We start from the raw sequence: 22,468 nt of genomic DNA, 5'->3' as shown, positions 1-22,468 counted from the left end.
CAGACCGTCCTCAGGCCAGATTGAGAAGGCGATTGGGCCGCATCCGACCCCCGAGCCTTAGGTTGCCTACCCCTGTTCTAAGGGCTTTCCTTTACCGGGCAGAATGAAGAAATGCAACTGAAATGCATTTCTTACGTAAGGCAAATGTGCACAATAGATTAAGATTGCAGTTGTCATGAGTCCTGAGACATCGCCAGGCTCAGGCCTAGAGTGCCAGACTGAGATGGACAAGGAGGGGGAACTGGAGGATGGCATGAGGTGGGTTAAGTCAGGGGAACAGAGGCTGAAAGATGTCAGTAATTCCCTCCCCCAAGATACAGCTGCTCTGGATGAGGAGGCTCTCGTCCTTCCTCTCAGATAAGAGCTTCTGTTGTGGTGGTCTGAGCAGGAATCGCGACAGCAATCTTAACCCCACTTACCTGGAAATACGACCCATCGAATTCAATGGGCTTCAAAGCAATGAGTATTTTGGTTCCTTGTCAGTCTACATCCTTTTGCCAGCTAAGTAAATGAAATACTAAACTGAAAAGAGAATGTGTCAATGACTGAGTTGCTTCTTAACACATTGTAATCGCCTCCGTTGACTATTAAAGATGGATAAAGTATGGTTTCAGCAGCAAACGGGTTTGCCTTATTAACTATGGAAGGGGCATTATTTATTTGAAACATTTGTAAGGCACTTCTAAATACTCTAAAAGCAGCTTATAAAATGACCGCAGGTATATAAACCAACAGAGCGAAAGAGATGAGTGCTTGGAGAATTCTCAGTCACCCGATCCAGAAATGGTAGCGCTCTTAAATTTCTTTGCAGCGAAAAATGTACCCTGAAGAAAGTTGCATTCTCCCTGACTTGCGTTTTGGTTTCAAGAATGCGATACAAGCTGTAAATTCATATCACTTACCCTCAAGAAGTCATCCGTCAGGGCAGGCGTGACAGCTTTGAACACTGCACACCCTCGTGATGAATTTGGCTTTCCCGTGTTAGTGGTGGTCCTGGAGCCAGAGAGCCATGACACTGCTGTGATGAAGTGCCAGTGGTCTGACAAGAAGGGTCAAGATGACTTGTTTAGGTACAGGAGGCAGTAAATACGCTGGGACCTGAATAAAAAAAGACGATGGCGCGCCTAGACTTTTGGCAAGCAATGGGAGAGGGAAAGAGAGTAGTGTTTTGAGAGGGGTTGGGGTGTTTCCCCCCTCCCCCAAAACTAATTCATAAAAAACCAACTCGCAATCTTTTGAGGTGATCCATTCATTTTCTTGGTTTGGGAGCTGCCATTTAGGATTCAAGTTTTATACGTTGTTTAAGGCAATTTAAAGAAGATCTTTTTACTATAATCCTTCAGATGCAATAAGCACAATCGAAGCACTTTTAAAACCTGCTGGTTTTGATAGCAGGCTTTAGCACATTCTTAGCCTTTCCCCAGCAAATTCAACAGGGTTTTGAGGCTACAGTCCTCTAGACACTTCGCTCAGAGTACGCTAAGTCCCATTGAGCACAATAGGGCTTCCTTTTGAGTAGACATGTATACAATTGCAATGAAAATTTGGCTCGATTGCTGCATATGCAGCATTTCAAGGTTTAAAATATGCTGGACTATATATTGTTAGAACTTCCCCAGGGGCACTGTGAATGCCAAAAGGTGGTGTGCAAATTATTTTGTATAAAATATGTATATTATTTTCCAAAACTAGCAGAATGACCAACACCACAAAAATCAGGGCAGAGAGGGAGTCTGTATTTTTCAGGTACTAATATAGGAGCTCATGATATGGGTCTGCACAGAGCAACGGTAGAGTTCATCTGTTTTCCTATTTCTGCTTAGAATTTTCACTATGCTTAGAAGAAAAAATTCTGTATTCATGCGCAACAGTCTTGCTCTGATTTTGAAAACAGCTGCCATCCCCTGTAAATCCCCCCAAAACAGTGTCCATAACTACAGTATATATGTTGTGCTTCCCAGTAGTAATATTAATTATTACATATTTGTACTGGTTTGTTTTTCCTGTGAATCCTAAAGTGAAGTTTTTGTTATACTGTGCTTTCTTTCTTGTTCTGTTGATTGCTGAAATAGTTACTGACATCTTTAACCCTTCTTAGCAATGAAAAAACTTTAGTCGAGAATCATTATCTAACAGGGAGCAGAAATTAAGTACGTTTCTAGATGTCTGTTCTTATTGAACATGGCATTTGAATACTAGGATTTGTTTGGGGCTGGGGTGGAATTGCAGGTCCCTAGGCCTGAATGTAAGAAATACATTTTTTAAAGTTTCCTTCTGTTTCTAGCTCTCAGGAGGAAAAAGGGGTTGTGTTGTTGTTGTTGTTGTTGTTGTTGTTGTTGTTGTTGTTGTTCCTGGAGAATTTAAAAGTGAAGCACATTATAAACTGTATTGTAATCAATGACCATCAAAAGCTCTTAACTTTGGGCTCTATCCATTCTTACAGCTGTGGTCCAAATTCCGGAGATGTTGTACCAAGTGCTCACTCTTTATGTTTGGGAGACATAATTTGAAAAAAAAGTTATAGCTTCATTGGGGGGAAAACCACAACAAAAAGTCAGTTCTTGTCTTTTAATTTTTAGTTATAATTGAAACCATTGCTTTTTAGGCTAACAACAATGTTCATCTTTTTTCGTGTGTTTTTTTACTTTCTAACAGTAATTTGGAAATTATATGTGATTTGTACCTGTCTCATCAACAGTTCTTAAGGCAATACTTCATGGTCATTAATACACAATCAAGTAATTAAATTAACACATGAAGTAAGCCCTATGCTAGTGGCCGTTAACTTTTGCATCAGGAAAACCATCTGAACTTTCCAGCATGTTGCTGTTTGATCGCAAGAAGATATACTGTTGGTTGGAGACTCTGCAACTGCTTGGTGTTATGTGGATCAAGATTAGCATCTACCTAAGGATTCTTCACATCCAGCCCAGATATTATTCTGCTCCTGGATCATATGAACCTTGGTTTTCACTCCCAAAATTGGAGCATAAGTTGAGAAATGTTTCTCAAATGAAATTGCATCTTTCTTAAAGGTTGCCAATGCACTTAAATAAGATATAGAAGGAAAGAGAAAGCCATCGTTGTTAAGGCATATGTATGTTCTAATCAATTGCGTTATATTTAATTTGATTTATGTACATTCAAAATTGAAGTTCAGGGTCACTTGTGGAAATTGCCCTCCTTTGAGGATGCAACAAGAGGATGTACAACCCCCAAAGCTCTAGCCTTTCTGCTCATGTCATACATGAATTTGCCATCTTTCTGGCAAGTCCTTCCATGGTTACACATTATTTTGAGACTTCGCTGGGATCTCTAGACTCTGCTTCTTCATTTTTTGTTCAATTTTTTTAATTCAAACTTTTCAACATACAATAAGAGCCAAACAAATATAAATAAACATATAAAAAGGAGAAAACAAAGCAAACACACAAAAGAAAGACAACAGAGACGAAAAGTGGAAGAAAGCAAAATACAAAAGCCTCTATCGGAGGTGTATCTTAACCCTTGTGCCACACAAAAGTTGGAGGACCCTCCCAGCTCTCACCTGGTAGATTCTACTTCTTCATAAAGAATTGAGAGACTACATAGCAGGGCAAACAGAACTGAACAGACCTCCTAGTGCTGCACCTGCTCTCAAGGACAATGGTTTTAAATGGTTTCTGCAGAGAGAACTCCTGGTCACATTCTCAGACAGAATTGAGTTGAGAAGGACACACAGGAGATGTCTATCGGGCATTTATTGATTAACCCACATGAACTGAGAGTGAAGCTTAGCATGCCCCCAGTATTCTCCCATGGCCATATTTTCACTGTTATCTTAATGGTGAAAAGATGTGATGTTAATTACTGGATGTTGTCTACTGGAGCCATGTGTATGTTTCTGACCTTCAAGAGGTACTTAACCACCTGTGTGGATGATATTTTCTCTTTTTCAGTGGCCTGCTTCACACATAACACTAACTATGCTATGGTTTTCTTAACTCATGATTTTATTAACAAAGCAAATGTTAATCTCATTTGGTCCCACAGACAATCAAACAAAGTTTCTCCAAGGTTTGGCATGTTTTCTAGTTACTCTTGACTTTATAGCTTGGTAAACGTCTTGGTTGGGGTGGGCAACCATGGTTAAGGGTGAGTTCTGGGTTTGCACATAACACTATAATCCATAGTTAAAGCAAAGCAAGTTTCATGAACCAATGGCAGACCATGGTTTAAGATCATGGTTTGTTGGCAGTAAACAAACCATAGTTAAGCTGCTGGGCAGTTAATAAACCATGGCTTAGCAGTATATGCAAACCAAGCCACTAAGAGTTGGCATTAACTGACAGAAAAGATGAATGTGTTTATTAGCCAAGTCCTGTCTCTGCCCCAATTGAATGCCTGCCGGCACAAGGACCAGCACAGCCCACTTCTGATTTATTGGTGAGCACTGACACCTGAAAAGTCATCCCTCTGGTGGACCTCAGGGTTGGGGGTGGGGGTGGGGAGTCTTTTATATAGCAAATGGTGAGGCCTGTTCGTTTTAAACACACACTTGTTTTCTGCTGTACTAGCAGCGAGAAACTGACTCTAATTCTTTTGAGCACTGTAGGTTCTGTCAGTCACCTGACACCCTGACATTAAACAAACAGCAAGCTCAGGGTAAGCTGAAAATAGGTCTTTGGTAGACTGTAATCACTATGGAAAGGTGGTAGGTGTGAAAAACGAAATAAGGACATTGTGGTTTGCCATGATACAGGTGGGCAATTGTTAACTTTATCACCTCTCTCTATTAATTATTATAATTATTCTTGTAGCTGTTGTATGGCAGAGATAGGAGCTGACTTGCCAGGGGTTCACACCCAGCTACAAGGTTTGCTTTCAGATAAGTGTGCATGCACAGTAATCTCGTGTATTAATCATTCTCTTAAAAGTGACCTGTTCTTGTTTGTCATTGCATTAGGCTGTCATGTAATTTACTGGTTGGACATATGTTCGTGTCTTAGATATCTTCTCTTCTCTTTGTGAATTCCACATAAACCCCTTCCTTCAGCAGACACCCCCACCCCCCTCACCCCCACCCAACGCTGACAATTTCTTTGCTTTGACACATCTAAGCAAGAATGACAGGTCAAATCTCATTCATAGCTGTGGCATTTTTCGTCTGGATTTTTTGCTAGCTTCCTAGCAGAAGTATATTCTGTAGACCTATTTTGTAGAGAGAACTGGCTTATTTTCCTATTGTCTCCTCCTTCCAAAGAATTAGGGCTTTATTCCGTCACATTTCTTCTTTTCTCTGCACTGCACTGAGCAGCATAAAGCAAGGTCATTCTGAAATACGGCAGTGTCCTTTCTTTCCTGATTGGGGGGGGGAGAGACGGACGGACGGACGGACACATTTGCCTTTCTCAGTAGCATTGTTCAGACATTCATCATGCAGAAGCACTCTTAACTGCACCCCCAAGGAAAATCAGAGTTCCAAAATGCACAGAGGCCACCACAAGTACAGAATGCTTCCTTGCTGTAGACAAGTCATCCTTGAAGATGCAAAGACCAATGGGGAAGAAAGGGCAGATGTAGAGCACCTTGCCTGTTTATTTAAGGCCCATTATGAGTGTCTGAATAGGGCTATCGTAACCTGGGTGCTGTATTTAGTCTCCGCGTGTTACCGGTGATAGCATGAGGTTATTAAACAACTGCTGTTTTATTTTCTTCTCCTTGGTTTCTCTGTGTGGAAACTTCCCCTGTCAGCACTGTCAGAGTCCAGGTTTTGCAAGAACTCTCTCACTGTAGGAAGAAATCTTACAATAACTCCAGATGCAATGGTGGAGAGGTTTTTTTTTAAAAAAATGGCTATGATGAACAGCCATGGAATGGTTAAATTGACTTGTAGAGTGGCTCTATCCATTTTTGCCACAATATTAGATTAGTAAAGTGCTTATTTCTAGCATAAAAGGGTTAAGTAAACCTAATTTTCTGTGTCGGTACGCTTAGAACAGGACTGGAGAATCTGTAGCGCTTTGGATGCTGTGGACTACAACTCCCATCATCCACAGCCAGCGTAGCCAGTGGTCAGAGATGATGGGAGTTGTAGGCCAGCAACATTTGTGGACCCAAAGTTGAAGATATTGCCATACTAATTTCTGTTATTCCTGTCTAAGCAGGCTAAATATACTATAGTTGGTATTTATTGTTCCAACCTTTATGGCCATTACAACTAACTAAACATGCCCTCAGAGGATCCAGGAAAGGCATTATTGACATTAACATTCATTGAGGTTGACACCGTCACCCAGGCAATTCATGAGTGTGTGGTGTGGATATGAGCAGATTTTATGTACCAAGAAGAGGGTAAAGACCCGCCATCTCGCAGCAAAAAGGAAGTTCTTAGTCATCTTTTCCCTAAATGGAAACATTCCATTGCATCCATATTACTAGTAATAACTAATGCAGCAAGAGGCAATTGTGCAGGCTCATTGCAACATAACAAATGGTCTATACAGGCCTATAAAAACTACTACTGTACTTGGAACCTTGCTGTTGTTGTTTTTGTATGTAACCCTATGTGAAACAATGATTCGGGACCTGTTTATCCTCCTTACCCTTTGCTGCCAAATTGCCTGGCTGACACACACATACACACCTCTTTTATTGTGACCTTTGACTCTGATTGTTAGCTTGGTCACCATGGTGGTGTTCTACTATTTGCAAGCGGCAGCTGTTTAACTCATTGTACTTTAACTCTTATGTTTGCAAGCCTTGTTTGCCCTCCTGATTTTGCTCAAATGAAATACACATCGTGGCCAGTTAGCTAGCAGGGGATCAGAAATATTAGCATTTTGGCCAGTGCAGATTGGTCAATTTAATTCCAACAGAAGTGTATCTTACAGCTTGACCTGATGCAAAGGATGAGCACATGATGAAGGCTCATTAATTATAGCCATTGCCTAAGAGAGGTGTTTCAAATGAACTAAGATGATTGCATCAACAGACTGTTTTGCTTTGGGGGTTTTTGTACTTGAGGCTCTGCATATATAGTAATATTAATTAGTAATTTAATCCGTGGGAAATATTTACTGGGTGTCTAGCTATGAGCAGCTAGCTATGCTTATTCTTAAAGGGCTCTTTTCCACATTTGCCGCACAGTCCTATCAAATGAAGTTTTAGCAAGCATCGTGGTTACCTTCAGACAAAATCAGGACCTCGCTTATGAAGAATGCATAGCATCAGTGGCGTAGCGTGGGTTGTCAGCACCCGGGGCAAGGCAAGTAATTTGTACCCCCTAACCCATGGATTTGCGCCCCCTAACCCTAACCCCCAGATGTTGCGCCCGGTGCGGCCGGCCCCCCCTGCACCCCCCACGCTACGCCACTGCATAGCATGTATACCCTGTATCCTGTCCATGGCAATCCATGATCCTAGGAAGATTAGAAGGTGACAGTGTTACAGAATCCCTTTAGAATCTGCACACAAAAGTCTTCCCTGAAATCTAAAAATACATCTGTTTGGGGGCAAGGGGGTTGCACTAAACTAAAATAGATTATGACTTGGTTGCAGGCCAAGTTAGAAACCTATCATTTCCTTCTGGAAGTAAGTTATCCACATGTAACTGGCCACAGGATTGTTGACAATAGGTGAAAGTCACCTTCCACTGAAAATAGCAAACCATCCCGTGATTTAAATGGAGGTACATTTCAGTCTTGGCCAAACTCCAAAGGTCTCTGATGTGCACAGAGTTCAAAAAGATTCGGGGAAAAATTGCAGAGCATGTGGCATCTCCTTTGAATCAGGGTGAATATCTCATTATTCTTTTTCTCCAGCTCCTCCAATTGTTTTGGAGTTAGCAATTTGGACTTCATTCATTTAATGCAATTCAAGCACAGCAGACATTTTCTTATAGTCACAGAATCCTGGGTGCATGATTTATGTCCATTATACCAGGCATTACATCAGATGTTGACTCTGCAGAAGTACTTCAAAGTGAAATCAGAATTCTTTTGGTACATCAAGTAAATAAAGTTTAAAATGTATCATCCCGTTTGATATACACCATTGGGATATACTACTGTATCTTCAAATTCCAAGCTATATAAATCTCCAGTAGTTTTTGTGGGATATATCATTCACTGAAGCAGTCAAATACAACATTTCCTGTTTCCTAGAGTGGACACAGGGGAATGTTGCTCCAGACAGGGAAGACTTCCTGTCATACCTGTTCTGGAGCATCATCCCCATGTATGTGACCAGGTAGAGGGGCATGACCCTAGCAGACCCTATAAAAGGGCTAGTCATGCAGCCATCCTTCCTCTTTTTGCTCTTTTGGGGTTCTTTTGTTGCTCTTTTGCCATCTTCCTCTCTGAAGAGCAATGGAATGCTGAAGTTCAAAATTGGCATTTGACAGCACAATATGGACCTTCAAAGGGTGTGCAATTTTTGCGCAAGACAACAATAAAGCCCAAGTCATTTGACTTTTCTCAGAAACTACCCTTATGGGAGTTGCCAAGTTGTGAAATGAAAAATGAACCTTTTGGTTAGTAAACAGTTTTCTTTAATTGTGTGTCTTGTTTGTCCATGGTACCAAATTAGCATTTGGTACCATGGACAAACAATACACACGCATTCAGATATTTGCCTAGATTTGTTACAAACCTGGGCTCTTCCAGAATTCTTATTGCTTTGAACCTCTTGGAAGTGGAACCAGGTCATCTCATCACAGTAAACCATGGTTTGCCATGAATGCAGAGATCTCTCCCACTTTGCTCCTCACCTAGCAGAGTATCAAACCACAACTCCTGGCTTAGCATTACTTCTAAACCTGAGGCCATGGTTTGTTTCTCTTCAGATAAACCACAATTGGTAAGCCAATAACAGACCTTGGCTTCGTATCATGATTTGCTTGCAGTGAATCCAACCATAGCCTCCAATTCATATGTAACACTAGGCCAGAGATCATGGTCTGTTGCGCCCACTTGAAATGGGAGCCATGGCTTACCATGATGTGCAAAGGCAGCCAAGTGTCTGTTTTATACTGGAAGAAGGCTTTTATGTGTACACATATCTAAGATATATGTAGGAGGACCCTAGGGAGGATATGGGCATGATGGGGAGGGTGGGGAACTGACTTCCTCATCCTGGCTGTCTCACTAAAATTTACTCTCTTGTAAGAGACCTTGTTCATTGCTTCCTCGGCTGTTATCAGCAAAACACAGAAACATAGGAATAAGTTTTATAGCAGATTGGACAATTTGTGAAAATATGCTGTATGTACAACTAGCCCAGTTTTAGCAGCTGCTCTCCAGGATCTCAGGCAAACCTCTTTCATATGTTAGAATTCCTGCTCCATGGTTGCAGTCATGGGATTTTTGTCTATCACATGACGGGGGGTGTTTTGACTCCTCAGAGTGGGAAGTGATGGAGACAGGATGTTTGTGTTACTGTGTTCCATGAAGTGGGACTATTGTCCTTTGTTCTTTTTCTCTTTGCTGTCTGATGCTAGTGAGAGAGGGAGCCATGTTGCAGTGATCCATGTGTGTTTATATGTAAATAAAGTAGATTAGCCAAAATGCTGAGTTGCTGAGGTCTGTTACGCATGATGCGCAACTCTGCGGGTCCCTAAGTGTGTCGGTGTCGGTTGGCATCGGTCACTGTGATGTTCGGGCTGAAGAAAGCTTTTGAAGCTCCCAAACGATTGACCAGGAAGGAGAGAACATGTCAGTCGGGCATGTGTCTCTGCCAGGGTCCTACTCGAGTGTAGGCCGAGCTCCTGACATCATATCCCCTGCTATCTGGTCATTTTAACTGGAGATCTCAGGGGTTCAATCCGAGACCTTCATGCAAAGCCCTCTTCCCTACTAGGGAACCACATAAAACTCACCATTTCCCAGTTACGAATTTTGGAGGGCAGCAATTTATCCAGAATACCCATGAGAAAACCATGGCTACCCTGGATGTGTCAGGACTGTTGCAAGTGTGCATCTTTGGAGACCAACAAGCCATGGAGCCAATCAGGATGGGTGAAGACAAGCTGCCAAGCCGTAGAGGTCCAAGACAGTGCCACAGTAATAGAAAGCCCAAAAATGCCTATGTAAACCTTTGCTCTCAGCTTGTCAAAGTCAAACACAGCTGTGTTGTTATTTATTAAGTCTACTGTTAATAATGGCCATAAGACTTCCGTGTGTGGTCAGAACCGGTTGAAGTGCTGGGAGTCTCTGCTCTAAAAGCAGTGCACGTTTAAGGAAATGTGAATAGCACTGGGTATATATACTGGATATATGTACATATAAACTGGTTTAGGCCTTCATGGTAGCTGTATCTGCTCAGCGTGAAGTTTTAACGCTTGCAACCTCAGGGAGTTAATACTGTGAAAATTAAGGGGTGAACAATACAGAATATGATTGATTCGCACAACTTCTCTAATATAAAAGTAGTCTTTGTTATGTCAGGTTCATGCACAACTAAAAAGGAGAGCTACATTAATAGGTTGCCTGCAAAAGTCAGCCCTTAAATTGCAGACAAAGCTTCTGCTCGCAAGAATATTACATCATCAACGCCTCCCCTGGACACTCAGAAATAAGCTGTACTTCTGTATGGCAGTGAAGCAGCAAATTGAATTCTCATAATATGTTTTGAAAATGAGTCTTGTTAGGTTTGATGAGGTGGAAAAGGTACTGAGTTCACTGGTTTGTTCCAATACATTCAGTATACTTTAGCTGGCTGTTTGCCACGGCTAATCTTTTTAATGGCAGTGTAGCTTGTAAACCCATTTGGTGGAGAGCTATGCATCTCAGTTTCATAATATCACGCCAAGTAGGATGGTAAATAAGTTTCTCTTCAAGCATGAAAGCATTTTGTTTCAATCCCACAAATCTTATTTTAAAACCTTCATCTTGAAGACCTCTATAATCCCATTTTCCCCCCAATCTAGCAATAAGCAGAATAGATTTCAAGTCTTAAAAATTACTTATCTATTTATTGTTCTGTTTTGCAAAATGCATCTTTCCAGTGTTTTTACTTTTCACACAAATGTACTAAGCATATGACTTAATAAATCACATCATTCCCTAAACAAACAAAAATAAGCCCAATCTCGTTGTACTGCTTATTTATTTAAAAGCACTTCTATTTGCAAGAAATTATAAGTGAGCATGGAAAGAAAAAGCACCTGTATTTGTTTTTGTTACTTAAATTTGCCTGGTAAAACTTGTGAGTTTTTGCTGACAGATGTTGCATTTGAGTTTGGTGTTTTCCTGTCCCCACAGCTATCCGTACAGTGAAGATTGTAGCCAGGGAATGCAGTATATGAACACTAGATGCCCAGCTTGGTGTGACAGGATCCTAATGTCACATTCTGCCAAAGAGCTGATTCTAAAGGTAAGGGCTGACTTGAAAGTGTAGGACTCTCTTGATCAGGGGTCAGCAAGGTTTGTCTTGCGGGTAGCTCAGTTCGTGGGCTGCTCGTGGGCCAGTCAAATGACCTCCGCAGGCCACTTCCGGCCCATGGGCCTTAGGTTGCTGACCCCTGCTTTTGACTATTGAGCAGTGCCTCGAACCTGCTAGAAAATATGGTGGCATATGGTTTCATTTTTGAACAAGTTTCCAGCCCTCATATTTTGGAGATCAGGATCTATTATTGAAAGCTCAGAACAACTGGGCATTCAGTGAAAATCCCACTGTGCAAGTGGAACAGCAGCATTGGATATACAAACCTATGCTCCTTATTCTCAGCTATCTTTAGCAAAAATCCAATGATTGTCAGATACTGGTGTACTAATCATTTCACCTACCTTGTATGCTCCATCCAGAACTTTTCAAGATAGCTTACAAAAGTCACTTCCATTGGGCTGTTAGTTGTTTGCTAAGCATTTGGCTCCTTATTCCAAGGTTATTTGCCACAGGATCTGTGGCAAGTCACCATGTTTAGTTAGGGGGTCAAGCTGTGTCTAAGGATGTGGACAGAACCACAGAACGCAAACCCTGGGATTGTGCTCCAAGGGAGGGGGGAATGACCCGAGATTTTAAAAAGATAGAGAGTAGGGTGTGCTCCTCCGCCCTGCGTGCTTTTAAATTTTTTGTCATTTAGGACGTTCTTAACTTATCTTGGGCTATCCAGGTCTCCTTATCTGAATCCATTCATGGTGTACACTCTATATAATTCCACATCAGTGCAATCCAATGTACATAGCACTCCCACATATTATCCAAATGTTTTGAACATCCCCTAGGCTATTCGAACAAATGAGGTTGCACTGCATTCTAATGAACTGGGACCTCCAGGAAATTTCCTTCATTTCACCGTCCCATTCATGGGCCTGATTTGACAAGACTAGGAACACAGCCCAGATGCCCTCCCATTATTTTTTTCTGAGCGCTTCTCCTCCATCCTTGCTACTGCTGTAAACATATGAAGGCATATCCTGGGGGACCTGGCCAAACTATACACAACAGCCAGCTAACAAGACGGGGAGCAATTGTGCTTACCCGATCTTAGGTTCCCGATTATGGCACTTCCTCCCATTGGTGATATGTTTTCCCCACTTAGTAACAGGGTAAAAGTTTATATGAATTTATGCATGGCATGAAAGAAAAGGGGATGGGAAAGTTTTTCTCCCTCTCTCATAACACTAATCTCATAGGCATCCAATGGGGTGAATGTTGGAAGATTCAGGGCAGGTGCCGTATTTTTCGCCCTATAGGACGCACTTTTCCCCCTCCAAAAATGAAGGGGAAATGTGTGTGCGTCCTATGGGGCGAATGCAGGCTTTCGCTGAAGCCTGGAGAGCGAGAGGTGTCGGTGCGCACCGACCCCTCTCGCTCTCCAGGCTTCAGGAGAGCTGCAGCGCCAGCCCCACAAGGTCGGGGGACAGGGGGGAGGCGGAACACCGCCATCCCGCTGTCTCCCGATGTGGTTTGGAGGCTGACGGCGGGGAGACGCGTGCTTCTCCCCGCTGCCAGCCCCGCAAGCTCCGGGGACAGCTGGGAGGCGCAGCGCGTCTTCCCGCTGTCCCCGGACCTGGTCTGCAGGCGGGCGGCAGGGAGAAGAGTGCTTGTCTCCGCTGCCGGCCCCACAAGCGCCTGGGGGGGGGAATAATTTTTTTTCCTTTATTTCCCCCCAAAAAAACTTGGTGCGTCCTATGGGGCGAAAAATACGGTAAAAGGAAGTACTTATTCACACAGTGTATAGTTAAACTATGGAACTCACTTCCGCTATATAAGAGGATTAGACAAATTCATAGAGAAGGATATCAAACAATGACTAGCCAGGATGGCTATGTATTCACCTCCAGTGTCAGACGTGGGAAACAGTCCCTGACAACTGGCCCTCCAACCTGCTTAAAAGCTTCCAGTGATGGAGAATCTACCACTTTCCTATGTAGCCCATCCCATGGTTTAACAGCTCTTAAAATCAGAAAGTTCTTTCAAATGCTTAATCAGAATCTCCTTTAGTCATTTGAATCCATTGGTTCAGGTATGGGACAGCAGGAATCAAGCTTGCTCCATCTTCTGTGTGACATTCCTTCAGATATTTGAAGTTGGCTGTCGTATCGCCTCTTTAGTCTTCTCCAAGCTAAAAAATCTCCAGCTCCCTCAACCATTCCTCATAAGGCTTGCTTTCCAGACCCTTTGTCATCTTGGCCGCCCTCCTCTGCACATGTTCCAGCTTGCCAATAACCTTCTTAAACCATAGCGGCCAGAACTGTACACAGTACTCCCAAATGTGGTCTGACCAAGGCAGAATACAGTGGTACCATGTCCTCCCTTATCTTGACAGTATACTTCCATTGATACAACCTAGAATTGCATTAGCTTTTTTTTTTTGCTGCTTCTGCTGCATCATACTGTTGACTCTCACAGTTAAAGACATATGTTTTTCCAGCTGGCCATTGTAGACTTAAAGAGATGGTTGGCTGTCACTGTGATTTCTATATTGCTACTATTTCGTAATGGAACGGTGAGTTAGAGAGTTGTATTATGTTTTTTTATTCTTTGGATACCCCCCTGAGAACACTGGTTGGACAAAGACCATAAAAATATAATAAATAATAACAAACTTTGGAATCAAACCACACCCATGTCACTCACTGTGCAGCTTCGGGTGTCATCTCCAACCTAAATTCTCCCATCTGTAGAGTGAGAACAACGGTGGCCTATCTTGTTGGACCACTAAGCAAAATAAATATTGTGAATTAAAACATGTGCTGAAAATAAAATAATACATTTTTCAGTGGAAGCATATGCAGGATTGTTTCTTCCAATCCACTGACCAAGCATTTAGAAGACACTAGTACTCTAAAAGCTACATTTATTTAACACCTGAGAACTCCCAAGATATGCTATGTGATATCTGCGGATTAATGTGGCAGCCATGATTCACAAAGGTGCTGTGGCTCTCCTGTGTAGCTACAGCTGCTAGTTTAAGCCAGCAACACAAATCTGGGGTTTTTTCGACTGGCAGCTAATTTTGCGATGTCAGATTAAGTACGGTGGAAACCTTACTCTGGTGCTGCTTCAGTGCCTTCAAAGTGCCTGCAGGCAAGGCAGAAATTTTAACACGGAGATTTTCAGGGCATCTGGTGAAAGTTACACCTGCTAAACTTCTGCAAGGTGGGTAAGATAGCTGTTAATTGCACAGGAGTCCTGCCAGAACAAGCCACTGGGTTGTCACTATCCCCTGGCCTCAGTTCTCTTATCTGTATAATGGGAATAATAGTCACCTACATCCCCAGTCCATTTATGGGGACAAGCAAAATTGTAAGGCGTTCTGCTAGTTTTCAAAGTGCTGTGTGAATGTAAAAGTAATGGGTGGTATTCAACTAAGAGTAGACCCCCCCCCTAAAATTACCAAACATTATTAAGATAGGTCCATTGCTTTCAATGAGTCTGAGTAAAACTTAGTTGAGCCTCACCCAGTGTTTCTCCCCACCACATCCAAAAAGCAAGTTTAGCTCTTGCAGATTTGGGCTCCTTTGTTTGTACAGGGCAAGAGCTTCTAGCCGTGCCCAAATTAGCAGGGAGCCTAAAACACCAGACTCCATGCAGTAGGCTCCTTACAGATTGTACAGACATGGGGCTGTAAACAGCTTTAGCACAACCTCATTTATCATGCCACGGTCGGTTACCTCCCCAGCATGTTATTTTATGCTTGCTGAGCCCTAACACACCAAAGGTTGCCCGCTGCTCGAGAGTCACAGAACTGCCTGAGAGCATGGCGTAATGAATGCTCAGCTGAGTGGAGCGTGTTTCTGCTTGTGCGCTGCTGTAATTTGTTTATCTGTCTAAAGATTATGCACTCGAAAATCCACAATTTGACGCTGCCTTTGTAAATTATCAAGTCGCTTTTGATGAATGTATCTCCACTTCCGATGGCGGTGGCATTATGAACTTGAAATATTGGAACGTGTTCATGCATACAATGCAGAAGGTTAGGGAGGGGGTGTGTGTGTGTGTGTGTGTGTGTGTGTGTGTGTGTGTGTTGATAGATACAGAGATAGATTCCCAGGCAAGCATGCTAGAAAGCAAATATGACCTTAAGTTTTCTTACTGCATTAAAGATAATTCAGTTTTAACTTTATAGTCCCAAATGCGGCTGTTTATATATAAAGTTCTTGCCCAGTCAAACTTGACTGATTACAGATGAGGGCAAGCTTGACTGTTTTTCATCAGAAATAAATGAGGATGGCAAACTATTTGCAAGCACAGCTGCGGTTGCATGTATGTATGTATGGAAGATCTGGGGAGAAGGGTGTGGGCTCCAGATTTAATTATCTCGCAGTTTAACCAGCCTGAGAAATTGCAAGTCAGAGCCAGTCTCTCTACCTCCCTCTTAAGTGATTGCCTTAGCAGGGTCATTATGCTAGATAAACAAAGAAGATGGTCAGCGTTGGTCGATGTAATAGTCGATGCAGTAGCAAAAGCTGTGTCGATTTCATTATTTGTTTGAAGAGAGGAGGATAAAGGGAATAAAGTGCCAGGGAAGACCAGAGTGGAAATAAATCAAGTGGTGGGGATATTGTTCATTCACCTCTCATTTTGAGAGGCGGTTTTTTATGTAAAAATCCAAAAATCCATTTAAATAAATAGCAAGACTCCCATTGATTCAGATGTTTCCAGCTTTCATTCTTAAGTAGATCTGGTTGAAAGCCAGCTCCACTGAAATCATAGGGAATCCCAAACATCTATGTTTACTATTGATATATCTGATGGAGGGGAAAATATATTTCATAAAAGACCACATGTAGGGTGGGAGGTGGTTTAAAATCCATTTCCTTTTCCCAGTGTTTCCAATTCTGTGCAACAGAAGACCCTAATTAGATCTAAACAGGGTTGATACCAAATCTGGTAATAGGATTAGAGCTGAAAGCATTAATCACTTTATCAGTGCCCCTAATCGATTAAGGCATTTAATTGTGGATTTGAAAAATAGGAGTTTAAGAACTGTGAAGACTGACAAGTACCTTCAGCTTGGGAGTAGCCTAAGGATGTCGACTGAAGTGTTGTGTAGAACACCCCCAATTTAAAACCGGACTAGAAGTTGCATTTAGTTTAGTTGCGATTTCCTGCCCCATAAATGTGGTTAGGAACTGGGGTGTCTATAGCACGAGTCTGCCCGTGCCTGCTCAGAACTAAGTCCCATTAAGTTGAATGGGGTTTATTCCCAGGAAAGCAGGTAAGGATTTCAGCCTTACAACCCAAAGATTACAGTACAGGAACGGAGGAAACTGTTGCCGGACTACAACTTCCATCATCCAATAATCACATTGACTGAAGCTGATAGGAATTGGAGTCCAACAACATCTGGAAGGCCACAGGTTCACTGTTCCTGCTGTAGGGAATCCCACTGGTTGTATGTCAGATTACAGCCTTTGGTAGCTAGCTAAGAGAAACCAGTCTTCATTAATGCAGAAGCAGAGTACCCTGCATCAAAATACAGATTTTTTTTTTTTTAAATTAACTGGTTAAGTAATTGGCCAGTGTAAACCAGAAAGTTTGTTTTTATATACACACAAACATACATACTATTCTTTGTTCAAAAAAAGACTTCAGGGCAGCAGGCAAACAAACTTTAAAATTATCAAAACAAAATAAAAAACCCATTGTGAAGACAAAGCCACAATAAAAGAAACAAAGCTACAATAAAAAGAACAAACAAGTAAAGATATAATAATCTAAAATGCCTGGTTTTAACTTGGCACTGAAAAGAGTACAGTGTCGACACTAGGCTTACCTTCCTCTGGGGCGTATTCCACAGTCAGGGTGCTATCACAAAGTAGGCCCTCACTTTTCATCCACTCAATACATGATGCCCCTCTAAAGACTGAACACATAGGATGGTTGCCTGGCTCTCTTTGAGCAGGTTAGTACTGAAGGAAGTTCTCCCTTTAATATTTGGACCCACAGTAGCAATTGAGGAACAGCTTCCAATCCGCTAACACCCCTTCTAGAGCACTCTTGGCGGCTGCATCCTTGAAGGTTTGTTTCTGACTACTGACCTGATAAAGCCAAAGCTGAGCATTTTTAAGGCCTGTTTTTTAACGGGAGTTAACTTACGTTCATTGTCCTCACTTGAAATAAGTGGCATTTAAATGTGCTGGGCTTTGGCTATATATTAGTAGCACAACAACAGGGATACGGAATGAGAAAGTAGGAATTGCTTGCAGTGCAATGACGATCTAATAAAAGGAGACCTTTCTGGCTAAAGTCGTCAGAATTACAGTGGCTGCATTTTGAAATTTTTCCAAATGCAGTTTACTCACATTTCAAGATTTAACAGTGCAGTCCCATGTGTCTACTGAGAACTAAGTCACAGCCAATTCTGTGAGGTTTACTCGTGAGTAAGTGGGTCTAGGCCTGTTGCCTAAGTAGGGTAAGAGTTATTGTGTTCCTAGACAGGCATGTGTTGTGAGTTAATAATGCCTGGGAACAGATCTTGCAATTCTTTGCATATATGTGAAGTTGGCATTCACCCAGCTGGCTTTCCCCATCTGTGCCTAAAGAAGTAACATTTAAGGTGGGGGGCGCAACGGTACAGGGACTCTGAATACATTTCCTTGTCAGTGAGATCTATTGATTTTAACGGCCCTTATTCCCGGATGTCGATGTGTGTAGCTGCTCCCCCCCCCCTGCTGTGTGCATTTACATACCTGCGACTTTGCATTCTCTGTGCAAAGCATCTCCGAACTATGGGCTTCTTTTTATGTTTTTACCCTAGTCAGAAAACGATGAGAAGCAAGTGGTGTACGACCATATTGGACCAAATGTCTGCATGGGGGACCACAAGGTAAGCGCGTCCCATCCTGACAGCTGCATGAACGCGTGTCTGTGGCGGGCCAAGGGGGCGTGGTTGGGGCGGCGGGGGCTTTTTGCAGGAGAGATGCCCTCTTGCTCGGAAGGAGTCCTATGGATCCATATTGGGCTAGTTTTCCCCCAGCAAACGTGTGTAGGATCGGGTTAGAAAACGGGAGCTGGGGAGCCTGGAAGGCGCTACCAAACGATCAGAAGTTAAAACCCACGTGTAGGAAGTAGAGCGCGGCGACAGGCGTCCGTTTTTCAGGGTTTTCTGTGCCTTGGGGCGAGTTGAGATTCAAAGGGGAGGGGCAAGATCAAGAGCGTGAAGTTCAGTGTCCTGGCGTTAAGGGGACCCCGGATCTGAAAGACTTGCGTTTTTATTTTCTGATCCGGGTATGAAAACTATTGAAATAAACTTCCCCGCTTAGACGCACTTTTAAAATCCGAAAATGAGGACCTACCGCTACCAGCAGGTTAGCAAGTACCCCGAGCCCTCAACGCCCCGATCCCTAGCAGTCAGTCCGCCTGATCGCGTTGCGGCAGAGCGGATAGTTTCCGACTCCAAAGGTGCGTAAAAGCAGCCTGGCGCGCCCTTGGAAGCGCGCTCCGAGCAAACGGTGAGGCTTCGCTTCCCCGGTGCCAGAGTCAGGGATCCGAAAGCCAGCCGCTTCGCTTTCGTTGGAGTGGGCTGTGCGTTCAGAAACGGAAAGAGCAGGAGGAGGCTTGAGGCCTGATTTCCCTTTTCCCTGGGTGGATCTCGCTTCTCGACATACACGTCCATTAATGGCTACTTGAGCATGCGGTTTGAAAAGACGCGTTTCCTCGAATCCAGCTAGCGAGACCTGCACTAGCGCAATCCTACGCAGAAGGAGGCGCCAATGCGTTCAGAGGCACTTACTCCGAGGTAACGCACTGAACTCCGGTTCGTGTAGGAGGGCAGCCTAGATATCCCAGAGTGTAAGAATCGCCCCCTTGGGGCAAGGAACTCCATCCCTGTGATTAAACTGATATTTGGATATATATAGAAGGACCTAAGTTTTTTAGCTAACCAGAAAGAGTATATTTAGTTTGCCATCCAATGTAAAAATGAGGTTCTTGGCGGCAGAGGGGGACCGCTGGCGCCGCCCCAGTTTTACATAGATACCTGAAAGTAAGTCCTATGGAAATCAATGGACCTGAGTAAACCTGGTTAAAAGTCGGGGACTGCAGGTCAGCCCGGTAACGGGGCGCTCGCTCCGAAAGAGCCGCCCGATCCTACTCTAAAGTAAGCCTGCGTTCGACGGGACGGGCTGCTTGATTTCGACTGCAGCGAGATTCGCTGCCGAGGCCTGGAGCCCGCGGCTTCAAACAGGCGTCAACTTTTGCTTTGGCTCGCGTAAGGCACTGCGGTTACTCCCCGGGAAAAGACGCACGAGCTCGGGGCGGGCCCAAGGAAGACGCGCGTGGCTCTTCCAGGAGGCGGAGGATGACCCAGCCGGTGTTCCCCATGAGAAGCAAAGCGGGAGGGAATCGGGGAGGAGGAAGCCGGGGTGCCTGCGACGACGGAGGCCCTATTGCTTGGCTTGGGGCGCGGGGAGGCGGGAGGCGGCGTCGATGACTGCTTGGGCTCCACCTTCTAACCTCTTTTTTTCTCTCCCTCCTTCCAGCCCGTGTTCCTGTCCTTCCGAATAGCCGCGGGGGCAGGTAAACCTATTGCCAATGTGCACAAGTGTTGTGTCGTGCAGTGATGTAGTGGTGGTAAATATCACATTAGATTTTTTTCCTTACCTCCTTCCTCTCTCCCCTCTTTGCTTTCGCGGTTTTTTTTTAAAAAAATATTATTATTATTTATTCCCTTCCGGCCCCCATATTTTTTGGTGGGGCCTTTTTATTTTATTTGCTTGTTTAATTTTTAGTCTGTTGAAGTAAATAGAAAAAAAAATCAGCTGCCAATCAATTCTGCAAACAGGGAAAAGATGCCTCCGAAACGAGAAGATCTTTCGAGAAAGCTCCTTGTAGTGAGGTGGAAGAGGAAGGACTTGAGATGCATCCCATGGCTTATACCGTGACAGCTCTATTCATCCTCCGGAGTCCAGCGTGCCACGTTATTGTTTTTATTGTTATTGTTATTTTATTTTAGGCTGTTGATCATACACTATTTTCTTTGGAGTCTGGGCTTTAGAGCCCCAAGTAAAAAAAGAGAGAGAACCTCTCATACCTCACCCTCTCCTAAATATTCCTGTGACATCCATTGTGGATTTTGTTTTGTTTTTTTTTATTTTTATATGGAGATGCATATATTATGCCACAATCTGGTTGCCAAAACAAAAACAAAAACCTAGTTTGCCGCGATGTACTGTGTTTTAGACGTCACTCTGCTTCCTTCTTTTTTAAAAGTCTGTCAATGTGAAATTATATATAATATATATATAATATTCAACATTTAGAAACAAACAATTTTCATCACCCTTCTCTAGCTTCAAGCAAGGTTGGGATTTTGTACATTTGCCTTGTATAGAAGTCCTGGTGTGTTATTATTGTATGTTAACCAAGATTTATGGTCCCTGTGATTTTTTGAAGTGTGGGGGGGGGAGGGTTGCAGGGTGGGTTTTTTTGTTCTGTCCTGGTCATTTTTATAGACTTTTTTGTTTTGTTTTCTCATGTTATTTACTATACTGCCATGTTCCATGGTTTTTTGAATCACACAACAGCAGCTGCTTTCTATAAGTGTATATATTTATATATTTGTATGTGAGTGTGTATAGAGATATATATACACAGATATAGAAATAATAATTTATAATTACAAACCGTTTGTCTTTCCTGCTACAAAATAGCCTTTCCTCCTCCTCCTCCCCACCACCAGCCCAGACTAGTCAAGGGGCAGTAAATCCCACTGGGTTTTCCCCAAGTAGGTTTTAACTTCCAAAAACAATGGTGTGTTGTTAGGATCCAGGTGGAGGGAAAAATGTATCTCTCCCCACTGATACCCAATCCTGAAACACATTTAATACCCTAATCCTGAGTGTGTTTACTTGGAAGTAAATGTGAGTAGGCCTTACAGCATACCTACGCCTACTTACTCAGAGTTGCAGACCATGGGATTTGGGGTGGAGCCTGGAGGCGTCCTTTGGGACACCTGCCACCCCCATGGAGCCCAATGCCAGGCTTCCCCCAGTTGCCAGCCCAACCAAAGGGCTTCTTTCACCAGTGTGTGTGTGTGTATATATATACAGTACTTATATATGAAGAGAGCCAGAAACCTCACTCATCATCTGCCAACTGTAGTCACATATTTATGCAGCAAATTCTGGTGCCAAGTATTCTAGCTGAAGATAGGAAGAAGGTTCCAAAAAAGGCAGTTCAGCCCCGAGGCAGGTAGCATTTTTTGAGTATGGCTAAGGGAGAGGGGAAATTGGGGGGGAGGAGAGAGATGGGGGGGCAAAGAGTCTGTAAATCTTCACTCTAATTGGAGCTCTTCCCAGCACACACACCCCAATTTCTCTCAGCTCACACCTCTCCCCATAAAGCATTAAAAGGCGATTAGCGAGCCTGTTGATGAAACACAAGCGGAGGGCTTTATTGATTTAATTTAGAACACTACCGAGTTCAGGAACCGGGCAATTGCGGGAGCTGCGGGAGGCTGCCTTGGGGACGGGGCTGTGTAAATCAATCCCACGCGTAGCAAGGGAGGAGGAGGAACCCTCCCCGATAAAATCAGAGTAACCTCCCCATCGCTAGGTACTGTCACTGATGCGCACACGCTCTCCCCTCACCCCCCAAATCTGGTATCCGTACAGACCCGTGTAAGGCTGGAGGAGAGAAACTACGCGGGGATTGGGAGAAAGTTTGTAATGTTTGCCTGTTCACTTTGAAATGAGCATTCTGGTTCTCAAGCAATAAAACTGATCATGGTGAAGACGGCTGCGTGTCTCTTGGGGTTTTGCCTCTCTTCCTATCGGCGTTGCTATTGCAAGAGAAATGGTTCAGGAAAAGCGGGGAGAGCGCAAAGCTGCATTTCCAAACGTCTGGGGTCCAAGCGTCTCTCTCTCTCTCTCAACCTCCAACGCCAAGGGTGTCGATGGCCGAGGGGAGAGACTGGGCTTCTGTACATGCTCAGACATACCCTGATCACAGGTCATCGCCCCGCGGGCTCCAGGGCCAAGACCGGATTGTCCGGCTAAACTTAAATCTTCCAGAGAGGTTAGGTTCAGCCGAGGTATTA

General features: G+C 43.5%; 1 protein-coding gene across 4 annotated transcripts in view; it reads left to right on the top strand.

The window, feature by feature from the left end:
- The window catches only part of INPP5A (inositol polyphosphate-5-phosphatase A), a 240,041-nt gene extending 217,879 nt beyond the window's left edge, over nt 1-22,162 (top strand). For 2 of the 4 annotated variants that reach the window (XM_079978457.1, XM_079978459.1), the window contains 4 exons: nt 11,241-11,352; nt 18,188-18,256; nt 19,911-19,947; nt 20,213-22,162. In XM_079978457.1, coding sequence (XP_079834583.1) covers nt 11,241-11,352; nt 18,188-18,256; nt 19,911-19,947; nt 20,213-20,262 — 268 coding nt within the window. In that variant the 3' untranslated portion in view covers nt 20,263-22,162. Of the gene's footprint in view, nt 1-11,240; nt 11,353-18,187; nt 18,257-19,910; nt 20,002-20,212 lie in introns of all 4 variants that reach the window. The other 2 variants (XM_079978458.1, XM_079978460.1) reach the window with 1 other exon arrangement.
- The last annotated feature ends 306 nt before the right edge of the window (nt 22,163-22,468 follow it).

The sequence above is a fragment of the Podarcis cretensis genome (assembly GCF_951804945.1).
Source record: "Podarcis cretensis genome assembly, chromosome: 5".
NCBI lineage: Eukaryota > Metazoa > Chordata > Lepidosauria > Squamata > Lacertidae > Podarcis > Podarcis cretensis.
This window is presented reverse-complemented; position numbering and strand designations above follow the sequence as displayed.